The following is a 23,934-nucleotide window of genomic DNA, read 5'->3' as shown; positions in this document are numbered from 1 at the left end:
AGGCACTGATGGCTGTTCACCACTAATCAGAGCTACTCCAGAAGTTCAGATCTTAGGATTGTGGTTCAAAGACAGCAGAAATGTCCATGAGGCGTATTATCAATAAACATCCCCAGAATGTACAAAGCGGAGCTCTGGCTCAAGTGGTATCGCACTAGCCTGGAGGTAAAGAAGCTTAGCAACAGTGCCCAGGCCCTGAGTTCAAGCCCTAGGACAGACACACACATAAACACACACACACACACACACACACACACACACACACACACAAAATCAGGGTAAAAATGAAAAGAATTGAGATTAAAAGAACAATGTAAAAAAATCTGTGAAAGAAGCTGAGCGCTGGTGTTTCATGCCTCTAATCATAGCTACTCTAGAGGCTGAGATATGAGGATCATGGTTCATGAGACTCATCTCCAATAAACCACCAGAAAATTGGAAGTGGCAACTGTGGCTCAAGTGATAGTGTATTTGCCTTGGGTAAAGAGCTGAGGGACAGTGCTCAGTCCCAGAGTTCGAGCCTCAGGACTGAGAAAAAAAATCAGGGAAGGTAAGAACTTTCCTTGGTAAGATAGCTAAGACTGACAAGCCTTCATCCAAGAACAGTGAAGACATCAACTAAGAAAACTAGAATGTCATAACAGTTTAAATTCAAGTTGTCACAGGGAAGTATATTAGAAACTTAGTCCAACACATTAGAAAATATACAAGAAATGGATTCACTTCTTTGCATGTTGGACCCATCAGGTTTGATCCAAGATGATTTTAGTCACCTAACTATATCTGTAATCAAGCAGTAAATACATTCACTGACAGATTCCACCAGGTGTTCAGAGTTACCACCAATGCTTCTCAGACAGGTTCAAAATCTAGGAAAGGAAGAAGGCTACCAAACTCCTCTCATACCAAAATGAAAACAGACTAGAGACAAGACTAAGACACCTATTTCCTTGAAGAGCACAGATGTAAAATATTTCATAACATACCTGCAAGTAATTTCAAAAATGAATTGAAAGATCATGCACCATGCCCACGTTACATTCCAACCAAAATTGCAAGTGTGGCTCAACCAGTCCTGGATCATTTGAAGAGTAAAATCCTGGACACCTGTGACTTGCACCTGTCATCCTAGCGACTGAGGCTGAGATCTGAGGATCACAGTTCAAAGTCAGCCTGGGCAGAAAAGTCCAGCTGACTCTTCAATTCCCTACCAGAAAACTGGAAGCGGCACTAAGCTCCAAGTGGTTGAGCACTAACCCTGAGTAAAAGAGCTCAGGGACAGCACCCAGGCTCTGAGTTAAAGCCCCACTACTGATTTTCTGCTGCTTCCCTCCCCCCAAAAAAGTCATTAGAACAAGGATCCATCTGCTTTGAAGTTTTCTCTGCCAAGGCACTATCAGCTGTAAGAAGTGAGTAGTTAGGGATTTTAATGAAGTAGAAACAATGGGAAGGTAGATACAGTCTGGTAGGGACAGGACTAGGCAAGGTGTGTGCAGTGTGCAATAGTGGCTACCATCATGCCTGGACTCAGTTGAGACCCAGGAACAGAAGTCAGATGGTGCCTGTGCTAGGCGTCAGTCAATAGTTACTCCCAGATCTGACCTGGCGTGAGCGCTTCCCCCCAAAACCTCCTCAGAACAGGACTTTCTTGGCCCTTCTGGATTCTGCTGTTTTGATCCCAATGGCAGTGCTTCTCCAGGCTGGTTGTTTTGCGAGGATGGCAACCACAGTGTGGCATGCTCTACCAGCAGGAGGTGCACAAGGGGTGGGGCCCAGAGCCCCCAATCTAAGCATGCAGGGTGTGTGGGGGGGAGCTGACCTCCCAGCTGGTTCACAGACTGAGTTGCACCTTTGTGAAACAACCAATTTTTCCTGGAAGGCTTTGTCAGGAGCTTCAAGTCATCCCCAGGAGTGAGAGGTGAGCATGTCTCATCCCTCTTTCATATTGAGCATAGTAACCAGGTACTGCTGTGAATGAAGCCAAGTCAGGAGCTGGCTGTGAGCTCTGGCTGACAGGTGTGCTGCAGGGGAGAAGGAGTCGGGGGATACAGCCAACGCATGGCGAGGACACAGGGGACAGGAAAGGGATTCGTACAAGATGGTGGCACAGAACTGAAGGTGCTCAGGAAGAAAGGAGGAGACAGAAATGGAGAGAGACATCCTGAATGTGCAAACTCTCCAGAAGTAATGAGTCCAGGCAGGGCTACACGGCAGCATGAGGACCAGCAGCTGTGCTTCCAGCGGACTGGAGGGATGCGTGGGATGCAGAGCCTAACTTTGAGCTGAAGAGCTGAGGGACAGCGCCTAGGCCCAGAGTTCAAGCCCCACGGCCAACCAAAAATAAAAAAGAGGAAAAGCGCCTGGAGCGTTGCTGAGTGCTGTTAGGGAGGGGAAGTGCGGGGCATGGATTGTCTTGGATTTGGATCAGGCTCAAGACAGAGTGTGAGGTGGGTGGAGAGTGGGGTGCTCCTACAGAGCAGGTGCTCAGAGGGGGTGTGGTGGGGGCGGGAAAGCCTCCATCCCCTCACAAGGCAGGGAGCAGGTGGAGGACACGCTGCCCCTAGGTCAGGAAGATAAGTCCACATCCAAGCTCTCCATGGTGATAAAGTTGGGGAGGTCCTCTGGGGATGGGAACACCGGGAGTCAGGAGAGGACCAGGTGTGTGTGAGGTTAATGATGACACCAGACAGCTCCCCAAAGATCCCAGAGCATGCATGTGCAGGGGGGAATGACTTTGGGCTGGATTAAGGGTGTGGGGCAAGTACAGAATCTGGCTAAAGCCAGTGTCGGGGGAGGGAGTGCAGGGACGGCAGGGCCTGTGGTTCAAGCCTTTCTGTGGTGGAGTGGCTGTGGGAATTTCAGGATCAGGAGGAGGTGCCTGGCTGAGAGCCCATAGTCCACTCAACATCCAGCATAGTCCCTGGATGGCTCCTGGAGGCAGGCCTGCCATCTGCTTGCTTTCCTTTTCTGGGCTGGTCCCAGGACTTGAAATCAGGGCCTGGGTCCTATCCCTGAGCTTTTGTGCTCAGGGCTGGTGACTGTCCCCAGCAAATCAGTGCTACTTCTGGCTTGTTGTCACCCTGATATTCATTTCTGAGAAGAAAAGGGTGGAGGTGGAGAGCCCTAGACTGGAGGGCCCTGCCAGTCATTCAGCTCAGCAGCCCTCACCGGCACTCCAGAAGCTGTGGTAAAGTGACCTCATAACAAGGGACATGACGATCATTGCAGGAAATGTCACAATAGACAAGCAAGGGACTTTCTTAAGGAGCCTTCGTGTTGTAAAAACAACTTTACATTAAAAAAATGTGCTTTTCAAAAGTACACTTAATGTCCTTGTTGAATTAGCAGAGAGTTTAGAGATATGTAACATAGACTGCCAAGGAAAATAAAGAGTTGTAAAAATAAATTCTGTGGAAGAAATAAGCATGGACAAGACTCAGGGAGTAACTGTCAGGAAGGAGCCTTGATGTTTGTGGCTAGTGCTACACCAGCAGGACTCCCTTCCTCCCTCCCTCCCTTCCTTCCTTCCTTCCTTCCTTCCTTCCTTCCTTCCTTCCTTCCTTCCTTCCTTCCTTCTTTCCTTCATTCATTCATTCTTTCCTTCATTCCTTCCTTGCTTCCTTCTTTCCTTGCTTCTTTCCACCTTCTCCCTTTTTTTTCTACCTTCCTTCCTTCTTTCCTTCCTTCCTTCCTTCTTTGCTGTCTTACCATCTCCCTTCTCTGTCTGTTTCTGTCTGTCTGTCTGTCTGGGTCCCTCATTTTCTCTTTCCATCTTTGTACCAGTCCTGGGGATTGAACTCTGGGCCTGTTCTATCTGTTCTATTCCTTGGACAATTTTGCTCAAGGCTAGCACTTTACCGCTTCAGCCACAACACCACCTCCATTTTTTTAGTGGTTTATTGGAGAAGACAGTGTCAGAGAAATTTTTCCTTAGACTGGCTTTGAACTATGATCCTTAGATTCCACCTTCTCAGGAACTCAGAACACAGCTATCAACCGCCAATACCCAGCTGCTATTTTCTTTCCAACTATTTTCTTCTCCAGAACAGAAAGGCCTTTAAGAATGATTTGCTTTCTTGTATAGGTAACTATTAAAGAAAGAAAGAAAAAAATCAAAAGACTCAAAATGGCGTTAGGAAAACATGTTAGGTGAATTTAACCAGTTTATCTCGAACTTGAAACCACCACCAGGTAATGGGACAGATTCGCTGGGAGAAGTTGACATGATCTAATAAGCACTATTTCAAAATCTAACATTTCCACTTTCATATAATTTTGTGGGCCAGCACAATAGAGACAGATGAACACACACACAGATATATAGTACACAAATGTGCAGGTGTGGACGTGTGTGCACACCTCTATCTCTCAGCAGATGACATTTACCTAGGTGTGGAGATTGTTGAAGGGCCAAGCAAAGTTCAGCTGAGATGCAAGCTTGGTGGTCCTCAGGGGAGGACCACTTTCTTCTTCTTTGTGCAGGTGAAGAGGAGGCTGCAGGGAGTGAAGTGTCTGCTCATGAGCAGGAATGGGCTGAGGGCTGGGAAACAGCCCATAGCAAATGCCGCTATAAGGCACAGCACAGGGCTGGGGTTGTAAATCACAGACAAGCAAATCTGACAGATGCAGGACATAGTGTAAATGGAAACAAAGGCGCTCAACAGGAGGAGGATGCTTGTGGTAGCTCTGGACACGGGAGAGGCTCTGGTGGAGACACTGGTCCTCTGGATGTGTCCCATTCTCTGCTTGTGTCTGTACAGAACGAAGAGGATGGAGGCGCTGGCCCAGACCATGAGCCCCAAACACAGAACATCAGGCACAGAGAGCATGGTTACATAAAGCACATCCTCAGCTGGATCATGACGCACAGAAGAACAGTATCCATAGGCCTTTAATATCGTAATGTTGTCATGTGCTGTATATCCAGTGATGTACATGGGAAAAACAATGCTCACAAGGGGGAAAACCCCCCAGCTGAGGTAGACAGTAGAGACAATGTGCTTGTGGGCTCGCCCCTTCCGCCCTGCCCAACTGGAGTCCCCCTGGCTGATGCTCACAGCCTGGAAGATGCTGAGGGAGCAAGTGCTACCTATCGCCACACCCCTGCCCACTCGGTAAAGATAGAAGACCATTTTGCACCCCATATCATTGAAGAAATTTCTCCAGCCCAAAGCCTCCATGGTTTGGGGAACACCCCTACACAGAAGACATAGGAAGTTGGCCACAATTAAGTGCCTAATAATCAAGTCTGTGGCTCTCATCCTGTTCCCCATGCAGGAAAGGAATAGATAATGGGAAAGAAGAGACAAATTACCCACAAAACCAACCACAGTCTGGGCTAAGAGGATCACCCCCATGGAAACATGGGCATCTGCCATCCTCTCTGTTACTTGAGTCTCATCCAGAAGCTCTGGCTTAAGAAACTGAGGCGTGCACGGGGCCAAGGGAACTCAATATTCTCCATTCAGCATTCGGACCACTGGAAATACTGTTCTACTATCTCTCATGTATTAGGAAAAATCCAATTCTATTCATCCATCGGGAAGAGGAAGATGGCATGTTCAGGGAAATGGGTGAACCTAGAGAAATGGCATTAAGCGAAGGTGAGTCAGGTTCTGAGATGAAGGTGGCTCCATTTCTCCTCTGTAGAATCAGATCTAAGATTCTAAACGAGCAAGGCCCTAGTGGCTCGAGATTGTAATCCTAGCAACTCAGGGGCTGAGACCATGGATTCCCAATTCAGAGCCAGAACAGAGAAGAAAATTCTGTGAGACTCTTCTCTCCAGGTAAGCACCAGCAAACTGGAAGTGGACCTGTGGCTCAAAGTGGTAGAGGCCTAGCCTTGAGCAAAAAGGGCTCAAGGAACATGGGCAAGCCGCGAGTTAGAGCTCTCTGACTGACTAAAGAATGGAACTTGAAATATGAGTGACAGGTTCCCAGGGAAACATGCACTTAAACCTCAATAGGCTGGCTGTGGGAGTGGGTCCCAGGTGTCACCCTTTCCTCAACACGGAGCCCACATTTCACAGAAGAAATACCAGGAAGATGAACCAGGTCTGTGGTGGGGATGGTGGGGGTGAAGGAGGAGCTGGATGACAGAGACAGAGAGGGGGCAATTTTAGGTTCAAATGCCATTCTAGAGTCGCTGATGTGAACACATCTTCCCCAGCCCCTTGACATTCAGGATTCCTCCTCACTTCTCATAAGCCAGAACAGACTCTGTGAGGGAGAGGAAAGTTAGGAACCAACAGGGCTTGGGGGTGAGGGGCCTAGAACCCCAGTTCTTTTCACTGTCCTAGCCCATTCCTATCCTTCCCTGTTTCTTTGTCATGCAACCGGTTTCAATCTGGAATCCCTACCCATAAGGTGATCACTTACCAAGAGTGTGGAACCTGGGGTCTCTCCTGCAGGCTGCGCCTCTCCAGTAGCAGTGAACACAAGTGCTCGCCTTTTCTCTCAGGATGTGCGTGGCAGGGCGGGTCATTTCTGAGACACACATGGGACCTTCAGAGCTTCAAAGGCCTCCTTAGATAGGGGTACAGGAAGATGGCAGTTGAGGTCATCTCTCACGAGAGTGGTGATTTTCCCTTCACCTGGGGTGGCAAGCCATGTTCTCAGTAAACTTTTTCTTTTCCCCCATGTGACAATTATCAAGACACTTTTCACTTTCATGTCGGTGCTTCTCCAGGGGACAGGGGAGTGGTGCAGTCACTTAGCTCTCCTGGATCCCAGTAGGCTGGCAGGAGACACTGAGTTCTGAAGCAAGGTGACTGTAAACAACCTCGGCAGTGTGTAAGACATGTGTCACCAAAGTTTCTTACCCAAAGTGCCCCTTCCCTTTTTTTCCAGTTCTGAGACTTGAACTCAGGGCTTGGGCACTGTTCCTGAGCTGCTTTTGCTAGCACTCTACAATTGATAGCTTAGGCTAGCACTCTACCATTGGTACCACAGCACCATTTTTGGCTTTTTCTATGTGTGTGTTGCTGAGGAATTGAACACAGGGCTTCATGCATGCTAGGCAAGCACCCTACCACTGAGCCACCTTCACAGCCCTCCTCATCTCAGTCTGCTTTTATTATATCATCATATATGCTGTTAGGAAAGAAAAATGGAACCCTGTACTGATGCAATCTCAGGAGCCTGATATCAGAGAATCAAGGTGCAAAGCCAGCCTGGTGAAGAAAGCCCATGAGATACTTATATACAATTCTTATCTACACTCTCTGGAGGTACAATGCCAGTCTGGAATAAAAGAGCTCAGCAACAGCATCCAGGCACAGAGTTCAAACCGCTGGACTGGCACAAAAGGAAGAATGAAAATAGAATGAGACATTTCTGTGCAGGAATTTCTTTGGCAATATGGCCATTTTTTAAATGTTTTCATCCCTAGAGAACCCATTTGGAGATTAGAGGTAAGCATTTCATGCATATGCCTGAAAGCAGGGTGATTTCTTTTCATGCCTGGTTATTTCTGAGGAGGTAGCTTCATTCTCTAATTCCCTACTCATTTTCGTCATTAGCAGTGGTGATTTTGAAGCACAAATTTGTCACTGTGTTCAAGAGAGGATCAGCAGTGACTCCTCACCCTGGTTTTCTGGTCTACCTCATTGCATGGACACCATTCCTCACCTGGTCCCTTCAAGTCTTGCTGACAATTCCTCTGCCCTGTTCTTGTCTGTTTCAAGAACATTCATTTGCCTTTCTGTGTCTGACTTCTTGCATTTTCCACAGCGATCTGTAGTTCTACAGATGTGGCAGCAAATGACAGGATTTGCTTCTTGTTCCTGGCCTAGTTGTACTTTGTGATAGAAATAGGCTACATCTTCTTTTTGTGTGTGTGTGAAACATCTTTTTCTTAAACAGCAAAGCAGGAATGTAACACAATTTTAAATATTTTTAAATAGGTCACAAAAGGGATGCAAAAGGGATGTTTGCAGTATGACTGTTACATCTTCATATAGTTAAAGTCATTTGTGAAATCTTATACTAACACATAAGATTACCCCATGATAAAAGTAGTTCAAATCTAATAACCATAAGCTATATTAGTGGATCTCGTTTCCTAGTATAATATCTTAATATTACCTCTGATATTGATTCCTTTACCAAAAAGAATCTATGAACTAAATTTTTAGAAATCGTTATGAGAATGACTAAAATTCTACCAAACAATTAGCTGCATTTACAGAGTGAGATAGAAATAATGAGCTTACCAATTATTATACATATAAAATTCTCTCATTCATGATTCTAGTACCAGTATACTCTTCAAGGAATTTGGTAACAGTTCATTGACTAGGTACAACAAATAAACTTTGCAACCAAACCCTAGAGCTGGAATAGCATAGCATGTGATGTATGTAAGATCAGTCAAACTTAACCCATTTTCATATATTTAGATATATATTCCGTGGAAGATCTGTTCTGTGCCAGAGACCATACAAATCTGGAATGAAAACATTTGGAGTTGGTTGTTACTTTTAACACATTATTTATTACCTATTTCTATGTATTCCTCCCAGACTTTCAACTTCTAATCAATACATAACCAAAAATTTTTTACGGGGGCGGTCCAGTCGTGGGGCCTTAACTCTAGGCCTGGGCACTGTCCCTCAGCTCTTCAGCTCAAGGCTAGCCCTCTACAACTTGAGCCATAGCGCCATTTCCGGCTTTTTTCTTTTTGCTTATGTGGTGCTGAGGCATCGAACCCAGGGCCTCATACATGCAAGGCAAGCACTCTACCACTGAGCCACTTTCACAGCCCATAACCAAAATTCTTATCTTTTCAGATAGCAAGTGGGTTATTTGGCACAAAAGCAAGCTGGTTCTTTGTTTTTAAACAGATCTCAATTTGATAACTTAGTTTCAACTTAAAATCTTCTTTATAGCCCAAATCTGTTTTCAAATGAGTAAGAGAAACCATCAGTCCTATGTTATTAGAAAGTACAACTGACAAACTTTAGGCAAGGTTTTGGTTAACTTCAGGACTTACAGATCAGATTACTGTCGGGTGATTGCTACTCAAAATACTTTTACAAATGTGAAACTATCTTGAATAAGGAGCAGGTTACTAGGGAGGATGAGACAGATGGAGGAGAGACACACAAAGGTGAACAGATACATAAATAAAGCTGTGAATTCAGTACATGATTTTGTTCATATTTTCACAACATGGTTATTTTCTTCTATATCTTACTAAGTACGCGTGTAGTAAAAGACTAAGCCTATAAATCAAAGCATATTCAATAATTCATTTTCAAGTTTCATAAATATATGCAATTCTAATTATAAAGTCTCTACAACACATCTGCACATTTTCTTAGACTAACATAATATACAAACTCATGAAAGTCTCCTGTTAAATAGTTAATTTTGCCTAGATTTGAAATTATTTTCATAAACATTCAATGAAGCCACAAACAAAGATACTGTAACGTTTGGAATCTTCCCAAGTTTTAAAGGGGAGAGAGAAGGAGGGTGAGGGAAGGGATGGAGAGGAGGAAAGGGAAAGAGAAAGAGGGAGATCTTACTATGTACTGAGGAAAAGATCTTCCTATGTACTGTAGGCTGTTTTGAAGTCATGATTCTTCCACATCAGTCTGCTCAGTACTGGGATTACAGGTGTGCATCAGCATACCTGACTTTTATTTTTATAGTAATAGTATCCTATTGTTTATTCTCTCATCATCACCGTAAGTCACATGTCTTGAGTTTAAATGCCTGCTCTGCCAACCATCCTCTTAGCTCTCTCAGCTGGCAAGAGGTTCTGCCTTGTGCTGGGAGCCAGCTTCAGACCTTGTACGATTGCTTTGAGGGCTCAGTGAGGTCGCAGGTGTGTGTGTCTTGTCTAGGGCCTGGCCCAGAGCATGCATGCATGCATGCTAGGCAGCGGCTGCTGCTAAGTGGAGTATGTGGTATAGTATCCAGTGGTGGGCAGTGTGTGTGATCTTACGTGAACTCAGAAAGTGCACTGTTTCTATTGAACTGTGAGCTCCAGGTCAGAGGAGGGCATGGTGGGTGTGCTGAACGTCTGCTCCGAGCACTGGGGAGCTACCTAGAGTCTGGGATTACTGACATTCTCCCTCCTTATTCTCTCCTCAGCTTCACCTCAACTGCATCAAGAAGTTGTCCACCATCATCTTGGCCCTTGGAGCAGAAAGGACCTGAAGTGAACTCCTCTCCTTCCTTACAGGTGGGGACTCTTGGGGCCCTGTGCTGTGGGGGTGCTTGGAGATGGCTTCTGATTAATAAGAGAAGCCCATGGCAGGAGCCCTGGATGATGGGGTACAGAGGCTGAGGTGCAGGTAGACAAGCTTTATGTACTGCAGGACTGTGTTGAGGGGAAAGCTGAGGGAGAGGAAGGTGGAGGCAAGATGTCCTCTTGGAAGTCTGCTGGAAGGCAGCCGCAGCCCTGGAGAGAGACTCCCAGCCTGAGACCTGCCTTGGGCTCTGCAAGGTAGACACAGTCATGTGTGACTTGTGCTAGAGCCATGGAGAGCATTCAGTCTGTTTAACACCTAAGTGTCAGCTGTGAGGACAGTCTCAGCAGACAATGTTCTGCCTGCCTGGATGGAAAAAACTGGAGCTTGGGATGGGGGGGAATGTGAGAGCTTCAGACCAAGAGCCGCCGGGGATCCAGACATGTGGGGTCAGAGCCCCAAGGGGTGTTAGGTTCCTTCTTCTCCTGACTTGCTGCCTGGGAGCCTCTCCAGTCACATGTGGCAGGTGCCATGTCCTCTGGGAAAAGGTGGTGCAGTCCTAACAGAAAAGCAGAAGCCTCAGCCTCACGCCAGCAGAAGCCTCAGCCTCAGGCTTCTTGTGGTGAGTCCTAGGTCAGAAAGGAAGAATCCCAGAGATCGCCAGTGTCCTGGCCTACCCTGCCAATCCCTGAGGCCTGAGACTGTGAATGGGTTTGGCACTGTCTTCAGTGGGAGCCGGGCACAGGGGCTGGTGGTTGGGGGCAGGCTGGGGGAGGGACAGCCTGCAAAGTCTTCAGGAGGCAGTAGCTCAACCAAGTCTGAACAGATAGAAAAGGATTTTTGGCAGAGAACAGTGCTGAGAGTTTAAGCTGTACCTGAACAGGAAATCTGCTTGCCACAGTGTTGCACAGGGTGGGACTCGGTCTCCCCTCCCTGAGGGGTATAGAGTGGCCCTGTCAGTCAGTGCTCCCCCACCCATCCCCAGCTCCTATCTTGTTCTCTATGCTGGACATATGGGAAAACTGTGGGTACTGACAGCAAGATTGTGCATCTTGGGACTCGGATCCCAGGGTGCCGGGGTCCCAGGGTGGGCTATGATGGGAATGCCCTGCCCCTACTGATACCATCTAAGCTGAGGATGAGGTCCTTCTGGCCCTAGCTGAGCAGCTGGGAACCTTTACTGGCCTGGTGGGGAGTCCAGAGTAAATGCACTGCCTGCTGGTGAGTGGCATACGGGGTCCTGGCTTCCATCCCCGGAGCAGAGACAGGACCCATGGAGAAGGATTGGTAGCGGGCAGGGTGCTCTCCAGGGGGATGGCCTCAAGGCTGGAGGGCTGAGCAGAGCATCAGTGCCACCCGCTCCTCCCCCGCCTCTGCAGCCCCCACTGGAGTCGCTCGCCACGGTGGAGGAGACAGTGGTGCGGGACAACGCGGTGGTGTCCTTGCGGGCCATCTCCCATGAGCACTCACCCTCTAGCCTATAAGCCCATTTCAGGCCCCTGGTGAAACGGCTGGTGGAGGGGCGAAAGGTTCACTTCCCCAACTTTGGCCTGCAGCCTCTTCTCCGTCTGCTACCTGTGAGTATCCAGCGCTGTGAAAGCAGAGCTCTACCAGTGAGTCTGGGGCTCCCTTGCCACCGCCTGCCCAACTGCCCCTGTCCTGTCCCCTGCGGTCAGCTCACCTGCTGGGCCTCAGTGGCAGTCCCCTCCCCCTCCCATGTGAGTGTGAATGCGCAGTAACCCTACCTGCTGCTCCCTTGAGCTGCCCTGGCCGAAGGCCCCCCTCCTACTCTTCCTCCTATCCTGAGTGAAGCCTCCTATGCCCTGGGCAACAACCATGGCACCCAAGGATCCATGCCCTCTGATCTCTCCTGGCTCCTTGAGTTCTTCCTGCCCAGCACCACTCTAGATCCCCAGGTACTTACAAAACCTCTGTTCAGATGACACCCCCATGGTGGGACTGGCCGCAGCTTCCAAGCTGGGGGAGTTTGCCAAGGTCCTAGAGGTGGACAACTTCAAGAGTGAGATCATCCCCATGTTCTCCAACCTAGCCTCTGATGAGCAGGTGGGTCCCTGCTTCGCCCTTCCTCCTCTCCCCCTTTCCCCCTCCCCCATTCCACCACTGGGCCCTCTGCCCTTATGGCCGATGGACACTCAGCACCCCTTCTGCTACCCAGGACTCTGTGGGGCTGCTGGCGGTGGAGGTGTGTGTGAACATTGCCCAGCTCCTGCCCCAGGAGAACCTGGGGGCCTGGTGATGCCCACACTGCACCAGGCGGCCAAGGACAGGTCCTGGCATGTCCGCTACATGGTGGATGACAAGTTCACTGAGGTGCGTGAGGCCTGCAGTGCACAGGCAGGGCCAAGGCTGAAGGGAAGAGGGACGCGTGTCTGTCCTGCATGGGAGCGGGCAGCCTGATGTCCGTGGGCAGAGAAGCCAGGGCTGGATCTTGGCAGGGTCAGGGGTGCACATTCACACTGGGAAGCTGTCACTTGCCCTGCTTTGTACACGGCAAGGACCTGGAAAGGTAGGAAAGTGAAGCTCTCTGTCCTGGGCTCCAAGTGAGACTCTTGTCCTGCCCAGGAGTAGAAGCTGCAGACAGACAAGGAGCTGAGGTAGAAACAGGGCTGCCCACCAGCACTCCATACCAGTTACACTGGTAAAAGAGCATGAGGCCCTTGGAGGGCTACCCTTGTGTGTGCCCTTAGTGTGGACCCATCGGCTCTGCTGGTGGTCAGGAGCAAGTGGTGGTCAGGAGCAAGTGTAAGGCGTCTCTGGCAACCAAGAAAAGGCAGAGTCACTAGGCACACATTCGTCCAGACGTGTGTTCATACTGGCAACTGGGGCTGTGAACTGGGGTCTTGTGCTCACTGGGCAGGTGCCCCCCTTCTTGAGGCACACCCTACCCTTTGGATTTATTTTTCAGCTAGGATCTCTACCTTTGCTTAGGCTAACCTTGGACTCCAATTCTCTAACTTTGCCTCCTGAATAGCTAGCTAGATTGAAGGTGTGAGCTGCGGTGCACAGCCCATTTTGTACATGTGTACTGTTATTATAGAAGGGTTATACAGAGGGATTACAATGGCATGCATGAGTCAGAGAATGAGGACATTTCCTTTTGTACAGTGAGTGTCTGCTGTTCTCTCATTCCCTCCCAGCCCCTCCCTCCCATCTCTACCCATGAGTTGTGCAGTTCACTTTCATCGGTGTCCTGTGAACTCCATGGATCCACTTTTCTTTCTATCCTTTTTCCCTCCCTGTGCCCTCCCAAAGATAACATAAGAACAGACTCTTTATTAGATAAAGAACACAGAAATATCATAAGCTAAAACCAAAAAATATATATGTATTTTGTTTCCACATCTTGGATTTTGTTTTAGTATGTGAAATATTTTATAAAAAAATATGAAGAGCCGCTTAGGCATTGGGTCTTAGTGATTCTCTCTAAAGACTACTCTCCTTTGGTCTCACTGTGTCTGAGTCTCTGGAATCCTGTGGCATTTGTCATATCCCAGTGCATTTTAGGTCTAACTTCCTTATATCAGAGAGAACGTGCACCAGTAATCTCCAGTCTTGACTTACCTCACTTCTCAGGATTTGTTCTAGTTCCATCCATTTCCTTGCAAATGACATTATTTTATTCTTTCTAATGACTGTGTAAAGTACCATTGTTCACATTTTGTGGGTCCACTCATCTACTGTGGGGCATCTGGGCTGTTTCCATATCTTGGCTATTGTGAGTACTGTGGCAGTGAACATGGGTGTGCAGGTGTCCTTGTCATGATGCTCAGTGTACATGCCAAAGAGTGGGTGGGAGGGAAAGTCTGTGTGTAGTATTTGGAGGAACCTGCAGACTGCTGTGCTGAGTGGCTCTACTAGTTCACATTGCCACCAGCTGCACAGTAGGGCTCCTTTTCTCCACATCCCCACCAGCATTTGATCAAATTCAAAATGCTGGCCAATCTAACTGGATTAAGATGGAATCTCAGGGTTGTTGTGATTGTAATTCCTTCATGCCCAGAGATGATGAGCATTTCCTCATGTGTTTCTTTGCCATTCTTCCCTCTTCTGAGGAGTAGCTCCTTAGCTCCCCTGCCCATTTAGGGACTCAGCCCACTATATTTTAATATAAATGTAAAAGCAGGAGACTCTGCATCGCTGGCATGTTTGTGGATCAGGTCACAGAAAGCCCCACTTGGGATAATGTGAACTAAGATCTGTGGTTTTGGCGCAGGCTGCTAGAGACGAGGGCTTGCTCTGGGGAAAGCAGCCTGCCCCATCTCCACACCTACACCGCTTCTGCCTAGATTTTGGCCTCAATAGCTGTGAGAGGCTGCCAGACCCCCTTTGGCTCCACACACCCCGCCTCTTCCTGGTCCTGGGTTTACAGCTCCAGAAAGCAGTGGGGCCTGAGATCACGAAGACAAACCTGGTGCCTGCCTTCCAGAAACTGATGAAGGACTGTGAGGCCGAGGTGAGGGCCGTGGCCTCCCACAAGGTGAAAGATGGGTGCCCATGACCCATGCTTGAGGAGGAGGGCTCAGGTTGGAGATGCAGCCGGCTCCATCTCATCCCCAACCCTGGCCCCCAGAGTTCTGCAAGAACCTCTCTGCAGATTGTGGGGAGATCATGATCATGACCCAGATCTTGCCATGTATCAAGGTAACAGGTTTGGTGGAGGGATTCATCTGGGCAAGAAAGAGGGCACAGAATAGGCTGTGGAAACGTCCCAGGCACCTGGGTCACAGGCTGCAGCCAAGGAGATGGAGGCATGGACCCTGCAGCCCACCCTCATGCCCCCTGTCAATCATGTGCAGAGAAGGCTGAAGCAGGTCCTCTGGGGCCTTCCTCCCTACACCCGCCCAGGAACTGGTGTCATATGCCAACCAGCAAGTGAAGTCTGCCTTGGCCTTCATCATCATGGGACTCTCTCCTGGTCAAAGACAACACCATCGAGCACCTCTTGCCCCTATTCCTGGCACAGCTGAAGGACAAGGTGAATCTCCCCTCCGACAGTCTCCCACCCAGGTGATGAATCGCCATCCTGGAGTCCATTGGATATCCCCAGGGCCAGCCTGGGGCTGGGGCAGTGGCCCTGGGGAGATGGCAACTCTGTAAGGTGTTGCTGTGGGGTGGCACTCCCTTCCCCCCATTCTGGGCTGCCTTGGGCCAGGCATCACTGGAGCCCCATCCCCTACAGTGCCCGGAGGTGCAGCTGAACATCATCTTCAACCTGGACTATGTGAAGGAGGTGATAGGCATCCAGCATCCAGTCACTGCTGCCCACCATCGTGGAGCTAGCCGAGGATGCCAAGAGGTGGGTGCAGCTGGCCATCATCGAGTACATGCCCCTGCTGGCTGGGCAGCTCGTGCGTGATCCAGGGCATGCCAGGTATGGTGGGGAGGGGAGAGGAGGGTGGCTGGCCTCCCTCACCCTTGGAGCCCTCACCACCTCTCTCCTCTGGCAGGGAGTGCAATTCTTTGATGAGAAACTCAACTCGTTATGCATAGCATGGCTGGTGGACCATGGTGAGTCCTGCCAGAAGGAGCTGGCAGCCAGTGGGTGGGGCCACGCCACTGTTCTGTCTGTGCCCTGCCCCCTGATGTTTGAACCCTGGGAAAGGCTGGCATTGAGCCATGAACCACTCTAAAACTCCCCTATGGCCTTCCTGTCCCCCTTGCAGTCTATGCCATCCGTGAAGCAGCCAGCAGCAACCTCAAGAAGCTGGTGGAGAAGTTCAGGGAGGAGTCAGCACATGCTACCATCATCCCCAAGGTGCTGGATATGTCTGGAGACCCCAACTACCTGCACCGCATGACCACCATCTTCTGCATAAACGTGAGTGTGGCCCACATGCCACCTGTACCCAGGAACCGGCTTGCCAGGGGAGGGGCATGCACAGCCCTGCCGTGACACCAAGCATGGGAGTGGAGAAGCCGGAGGCCAAGGCCAGTGTTACACATCTGGAGCTGGACAGACTCCTGGCCTCTGGCACCCTTGGCCTGGGCTTGGGTGAGCTGGTGTGAGACACACCATTGGCTGCATGTTCAGAGTTGAGCTCATTGTAAATCATAGTCATGGGGAGGTGGTGTCAGTTGTGTGCAACCTTTGGATGCCAGAGAGGTTTTGCTCAGCCTCGCCACCCGGGCCCAGGTGCCAGTCGCTGACTGTACTGATCGTGTGCCCGTGCTTGGCCAGGTTCTGTTGGAGGTGTGTGGGCAGGACATCACTACCAAGTACATGCTGCCCACTGTCATGCGCATGGCAGGGACCACGATGCCAAGGTCCCCTTCAATGTGGCCAAGTCCCTGCAGAAGATCGGGCCCATCCTCCACAACAGGTGAGCTGGGACTCGCTGTTCTTATGCTCCTCTCCAGCTACACTGTTTCTTCCTTTGTGGGGATACTGAGGGTTGACCTAGCTAGGCAAGCATTCTGCCACTAGAGCCATGCCCCAGCACTTTTTGCCTTGGTTATCTTTCACAGAGTGAATGTGTGGCCCAGGCTGCCTGGTCTGTGCATGCTGCTCACACCGCTAGGATAACAGGTGCCGCCATGCCCAGCTATTGCTAGGGCTTCCTCAGTGGCTGGGATTCCAGATGTGCACCACTGTGTTCAGCTGCCACTGCTCCCTGCTGCTTCCTCCCAGTGTCGGTTTCACTGTAGACAGAGGAGTTGGCAGTGGTGTTGGCGAGCCTTATGGGGAGGCGGATGTGAAGGGAAGGGAGGTGAGGGGTGGCTTAGCATTGCTAGCCATCTGGAGATACAAGTTGTAATTCGGCAGGCATTGGCCAGGCCTGAACTGAGTTCCCAGCTGTGGGCCCCCATCTGCTTCATGCTTCAGCCCTTTCCCCTCTGCTCCCAGCACACTGCAGAGCGAGGACAAGCTGGTCCTGGAGAAGCTGACCCATGACCAGGATGTGGACGTCAAGTACTGTGCTCAGGAGGCCTTGACTGGTGCGGGCTGGGGGTTGGGGCGGTGGCAGGTGGGAGGGTTGGTGGTGCCCAGGCAGGGGACAGGAGGGACAGAGGGTGGCAGTGCCCTGGCAGGGGCTGTGGGGCCAGACATGCTGGTGGATGGGGAGAGGGTGGTGGGGCCTGGGTAGGGCCACAAGAGGGCCAGGCTGGGCTTCTGTGCCATCCCATTCCTCATCCTTCAGTTTTTACTCTTGCCTGATGCTGGAAGAAGAGCCAGTGCTTGGGCCTCCAGTGCCCAGCCTTTGGCCCACCCTCGGCTCAGCTCTCCCTGAGCTCCTCCCTCATGGAGCCAGTGATTTGCTGATAGCCCTCCCTGTGAATGGCCTGATCCCAGACCTGGACCCACTCAACATTCCCTGACCAGCCTGGGGAGACGTCGCCCGGCCCCCTCCCAAAGGCTGAGGGACAAACGGTGGGATAGACAGCAGCCAGGAGGAAGGCGCCACTCCTGCCCTATAGGGAGTGACGCGAGCATCCGGGTCACTGCCTCTTGCTGCTGAGATGGGAACCCCATCCCCACCTGCCTCCCACCTCCCTCACCTTCCCTCCCCCACCCCCATTCTGGTGGTTTATTTGTGTCAACTGTACTGTTCATATTTTATTCCTTTTTTCCCTCTTTTCACAAAGAGTTGGCCCTCAGGTCTTAGTGGGTGTTGGGGGGATTGTCCTGGGGCCTTGGTCTCTGCCCTTTTCTGTGGGGAGACTTAGTCCTAAACACTCACACTGAGTGTCCTGTCCCCTAGGCATGTTGTCTACTCTAGCAGAGCTGGCCAAGGACCCAGGCTGCCTGCGGAGGCCCTACTGTTCACATCCTCCTATTATTCACATCCTCCTACTGCTCAAGTCCTCTTACTGTTCACTGAGCCACACCCCTGCCCTGGGAAAATCATCCATTTTTTTGATGAGCACATAGCATTGTCTCAAAGCCAATTGATATACAACATAAAACTGACAGTATTTTCCAGATCTGTATACACCTGTCTGAACTGTAAAGCAGTGTCCTGGCTCTACCCTGAGCCTGTCAGCCAGGAGGGAGAGCTGACCCAGCCCAGTTATAAACCAACACTGCATAGAGATGACACTTCACCAGCCAAGACTGAAAACTGAAAGTTCCAGGTAGAAAACTGTCGCAAGCAAATGGGAACAGACCTGAAATGGAGCCCCAGTTGCTTGTCCCACAAGAGCAGGGGAGATATCAAACCCAAGTTAGGTTGATGAGATAAAGACCATTAACTTCTGCTGACAAAGAGCAAGCCAGCACACAGATGCCTATTGCTGCCCCGGTTTCATGAACTAGTACTACTGGATGCCATGGACCCGTAAGTCCAGACCAAGTTAGAATGTTGGCTTAAGACACCCTCTCATCAAGAGATAGGCTGTCGAGCCCACATTCAACCATAAGACTTAAGGATCAAATGAAGGGACAAGTTTACAAATTCAAGAATCAAAACCATACCAAAAATTTCCAGAAACTCTTGGATGCAGCAAAAGCTTCTCTGAGGGAATTTACAGCTGTGTGAGCCTGCCAGGAAAAAGATCAGGTGTCTCCAATGCAATCACCGATGAAGCACAGTCTAAAAACAAACCCAGAACAGTGGATACAAAGAGAATCATAAAAATCAGGATAGAGCCAGCCAGGAACTGATGGCTGCTCACCACTAATCAGAGCTACTCAAGAAGCTCAGATCTGAGGATTGTGGTTCAAAGGCATCAGAAAAGTCCATGAGGCTCATTTTCAATAAACTATCCCAAGAATGTACAAAGCAGAGCTGTGGCTCAAGTGGTAGAGCACTAGCCTGGAGCGAAAGAATATTAGCAACAGTGCCCAGGCCCTGAGTTCAAGCCAAAGGACAGGCACATACATAAACTCACACACACACACACTCACACACACACACACACACATACACACACACAAACACACACACACAAATCAGGGTAAAAATGAAAGAAATGGAGATTAAAAGAACAATGTAAAAAAATCAGTGAAAGAAGCTGAGCTCTGGTGGCACACGGCTGTATTCCTAGCTACGCAGAAGGCTGAGATCTGAGGATCATGGTTCAAAGCCAGCTGATTCAGGAAAGTCCATGAAACTCATCTCAAATCAACCACCAGAAAACTGGAAGTGGCGACGGTGGCTCAAGTGATAGAGTGCACACCTTAAGCTGAAGAGCTGAGGGACATTGCCCAGGACCAAAATTCAAGCCTCAGGACTGACAAAAAAAATCAGTGAAGGTAAGAACTTTCTTTGGGAAGATAGCTAAGACTGACAAGCCTTCAGCCAAGAACAGTGAAGACATCAACTAAGAAAACTAGAATATCATAACAGTTAAAATTCAAGTTGTCACTGAAATATAGTAGAAAATTAATCCAACACATTAGTAAACATACAAGAAATGGATTCACCTCTTTGCACGTTTGACCCATCAGGTTTGATCCAAGATGATTTTAGTCACCTAACCTCATCTGGAATCAAGCAGTAAATAGAGTCGCTGATGGGTTACACCAGGTGTTCAGAGTTACCACCAATGCCTCTCAGACAGGTTCAGAAACTAGGAAAGGAAGAATGCTACCAAACTCCCTCTCATATCAAAATGAGAACAGACTAGAGACAGGATTAGACACCTATTTCCTTGAAGAGCACAGATGTAAAATATTTAATATAACATACCTGCAAGAAATTTCAACAATGCATTTAAAGATCATGCACCATGCCCACGCTGCAGTTCACCCAAAACTGCAAGTGTGGCTCAAACAGTCCGGGATAATTTGAACAGTAAGTCCCTGGACACCGGTGGCTCACACCTGTCATCTTAGAGACTGAGGCTGAGATCTAAGGATCACAGTTCAAAGCCAGCCTGGGCAGAAAAGTCCAGCTGACTCTTCAATTCCCTACCAGAAAACTGGAAGCGGCACTAAGCTCCAAGTGGTAGACCACTAACCATGAGTAAAAGAGCTCAGGGACAGCACCCAGGCTCTGAGTTCAAGCCCCACTACTGATTTTCTGCTGCTTCCCTCCCCCCAAAAAAGTCATTAGAACAAGGATCCATCTGCTTTAAAGTTTTCTCTGCCAAGGCACTATCAGCTGTAAGAAGTGAGTAGTTAGGGATTTTAATGAAGTAGAAACAATGGGAAGGTAGATAGAGTCTCGCAGGGACCTGACAAGGCAAGGTGTGTGCAGTGTGCAATAGTGGCCACCATCATGCCAGGACTCAGGTGTGACCCAAGAACACAAGTCAGATGGTTCCTGTGCTAGGGGTCAGTCAATGGTTACTCCCAGATCTGAACTAGCATGAGTGCTTCCCCCTAAACCTCCCCAGTACTTTCTTGGCCCTTCTGAATTCCGCTGTATTCATCACAATGGCAGCGATTGGCCAGGGTGGTTGTTTTGTGAGGATGGCAAACAGGGTGGCCTGCTCTACCAGCAGGAGGTGCACAAGGGAAGGGGCCAGAGCCCCCAAGCTAAGGGTGCAGGGAGTGAGGGAGAGCTGACCTCCCACTTGGTTCACGGACTGACCCATTTTTCCTGGAAGGCTTTGTCAGAAGCTTCAACTCATCTCCAGCAGTGAGAGGTGAGCATGTCTCATCCCTCCTGGATATTGAGCATAGTCACCAGGTGCTGCTGTGAATGAAGCCAAGTCAGGAGCTGGCTGTGAGCTCTGGCTGGCAGGTGTGCATCAGGGGAGCAGGAGTCGGGTGGCCAGCCACTGCGTGGCAAGGACACAGGGAACAGGAAAGGGATTCATACATGATAGTGGTGTAGAACCAAGGGTGCTCAAGAAGAAAGTAGAGAGAGATGTAGGAAGACAACTTGAATGTGCGAACTCTCCAGAAGTAACAAGTCCAGGCAGGGCTGCATGTCAAAATGACGATGGGCAGCTGTGCTTCCAGCAGACTGCAGGGGTGCATGGGATGCAGAGCCTAACCTTGAGCTGAAGAGCTCAGGGACAGTGCCTAGGCCCAGATTTCAAGCCCCAGGGTCGACCAAAAAAAAAGAAAAGGAAAAGCAGGAGGAGCATTGCTGAGAGCTGTGGGGTAGGGGAAGCACGGGTGTGGGTTGTCTTGGATTTGGATCCTGCTCAAGACAGAGTGTGAGGTCAGTAGAGGGTGGGGTGCTCCTGGGGAGCGAGTGCTGACAGGGGGAAGAGTGGGGACAGGGAAAGCCTGCGTCCCCTCACAAGGCAGGAAGCTGGTGGAGGACACACGCTGCCCCTAGGTCAGGAGGCTAAGTCCACATCCACACTCTCCAAGGTGACACAGATGGGGAAGACCTCTGGAGACGGGAACACCAGGGTCAGGAGAGGACCAGGTGTGTGTGAGGTTAATGATGACACCACACAGCTCCCCAAGGAGACCAGAGCATGCCTGTGCTGGATGGAATGACTTTGGGCTGGATTAAGGGCATGGAGCAGGTATGGAATCTGGGTAAGGCGAGTGTGGGGGGATGGAGTGCAGGGATGGCAGGGGCTGTGGTTCAAGCCTTTCTGTGGTGGGGTGGCTGTGGGAACTTCAGGATCAGGAGGAGGTACCTGGCTCAGAGCCCAGGGTCCACTCAGCACCAGGCATAGTCCCTGGCTGACTCCTGGTGGCAAGCCTGCCATCTGCTTGCTTTCCTTTTCTGTGCTGGTCCCAGGATTTGAACTCAGGGACTGTGTCCTATCCCTGAGCTTTTGTTTTCAAGGCTGATGACTGTCCCCGTGGCATCAGTGCTACTTCTGGCTTGCAGTCACCTTTCAATTCATTCTTGAGAAGGAAAGGGTGGAGGTGGAGAGCCCTGGACAGGAGGCCCCTCCTGTCATTCAGCACAACAACCCTGACCTGCACACCAGAGGCTGTGGTAAAGTGACCTCATAACAAGGGACATGAGGAGCACTGTAGGAAATATCACAATAGCCAAGCAAGGGACTTTCTCAAGGAGCCTTTATGTTTTAAAAACAACTTTATATTAACAAAGGTGCTTTTCAGAAGTTACCTTAATGTGCTTGTTGAATTAGCAGAGTCTAGACATATGTAACATAGACTGCCAAGGAAAAGAAAGAGTTGTGAAAATAAATTATGTGTAAAAAATAAGCAAGGACAAAACTAACGGAGTAACTGTCAGGAAGGAGTCTTGATGTTTGTGGTTAGTGCTACAGCAGCAGGACTTCCTTCCTTCCATCCTTCATTCCTTCCTTCCTTCCTTCCTTCCTTCCTTCTTTGCTGGCTTGCCCTCTCTCTTCTCTGTCTGTCTCTGTCTGTGTGTGTGTGTCCCTCATTCTCTCTTTCGTTCTTTGTGCCAGGCCTGGGGCTTGAAATCTGGGCCTACATTTTGTCCCTGGGAAATTTTACTCAAGGCTAGTGCTCTACCACTTCAGCCACAGCACCCCCTCCATGTTTGTTTGGGTTTTTTTTTTTGGTGGTTTATTGGAGATGAGAGTCTCAGAGAGTTTTCTGCCTAGACTGGCTTTGAAATGTGATCCTTAGATCTCGCCTCCTCATGAACTCAGAACACAGGCATTAATCACCACACCCAGCTGCTATTTTCTTTTCTTTATTATTTTTTTTATTGTGAGAATACCCTACAGAGGAGTTACAATTATATGGGAAAGATAACGAGTACGTTTCTTATCAAGTATTGTTGCCTCCTCTTTGTTTCTCATTCCTATCCGTTCCCATACTCCCGCCCTCCCCCAACCTGATTCCCCCCCACACCAAAGTTGTAAAGTTTATTTTTCCACATAATGACTGTACATCTCATTTGTTTTTTCCCTTCCCCTCCACAAAATATATCAACATCAAATACAGTGAAAGCATGGGTTATACTGTGGGGGAGGGACATACAAAGCAACATAGAAATCATCTTATAAATATGATAGAAACAATTGCCACCTGCTATTTTCTTTCCAACTGCTTTTTTCTCCAGAACAGAAAGGGCTTTAAGAATTGTTTCATTGCTGGGAACTATAAAGAAAGAATGAAAAAAATCAAAAGACTCAAAATGGAATTAGGAAAACATGTAAAGTGAGTTTAACCAGTTTATCTTGAATTTGACATGACTACCAAATAATGGGGCAGATTCTCTGGAAGAAGTTGACATGACCTAATAAGCATTATTTCAAAATCTAACATTTCCACTTTCATAAAATTTTGTGGGCCAGCACAATGGAGACAGATGAACACGCACACAGATATATAGTACACAAATGTGCAGATGTGGACCTGTGTACACACTTCTGTCTCTCAGCAGATGACTTTTATCTAGGTGTGGAGATTGTTGAATGGACAAGCAAAGTTCAGCAGAGATGCCAGCTTGGTGGTCCTCAGGGGAGGACCACTTTCTTCTTCTTTGTGCAGGTGAAGAGGAGGCTGCAGGGAGTGGAGTGTCTGCTCATGAGCAGGAAAGGGCAGAGGAATGGGAAACAGCCCATAGCAAACACCGAGATATGGTGCAGTGTGGGGAGCCGGCGCGAAGGCGCCGCCCACTTCCTTGCAGTTTTGAGGTAACTCCCTAGGCAGTGCTTGGCAGGACGGTGGGTCCTGGGCTTTGCGCATGCGCGAGCCAGGTAGAGTCCCTAGCCAATCCCGTGGCACCTGGTGACGGCGAAAGGCAGACGACCAATGGGAAAAACGGTTCCTACTCCCTATATAAACAGCCATGCTTTGGGTACACGCTCTCTCGCGCTCAAGCTCTCCCATCAATTCAAAGGCTCTCCAATAAAGCGTGATCTGAGAAGACTCCTGGTGTGGTGGTCGTTCTTCCTCGCTGGCCGAGAAGGC

General features: G+C 49.3%; 1 protein-coding gene and 1 pseudogene across 1 annotated transcript; one reads left to right on the top strand and one right to left on the bottom strand.

Annotated features, from left to right (window-relative positions):
• Positions 1-4,448: 4,448 nt before the first annotated feature.
• Positions 4,449-5,378, bottom strand: LOC105994202 (vomeronasal type-1 receptor 4-like). The gene has a single exon (XM_013027623.1). It carries the CDS (start codon positions 5,376-5,378, stop codon positions 4,449-4,451), a length of 930 nt encoding a protein of 309 aa, XP_012883077.1.
• A 568-nt stretch (positions 5,379-5,946) lies between these two features.
• Positions 5,947-17,537, top strand: LOC105994201 (annotated as a pseudogene).
• Positions 17,538-23,934: the final 6,397 nt, after the last annotated feature.

The sequence above is a fragment of the Dipodomys ordii genome, unplaced genomic scaffold (genome assembly GCF_000151885.1).
Source record: "Dipodomys ordii isolate 6190 unplaced genomic scaffold, Dord_2.0 Scaffold105, whole genome shotgun sequence".
Taxonomy (NCBI): domain Eukaryota; kingdom Metazoa; phylum Chordata; class Mammalia; order Rodentia; family Heteromyidae; genus Dipodomys; species Dipodomys ordii.
This window is presented reverse-complemented; position numbering and strand designations above follow the sequence as displayed.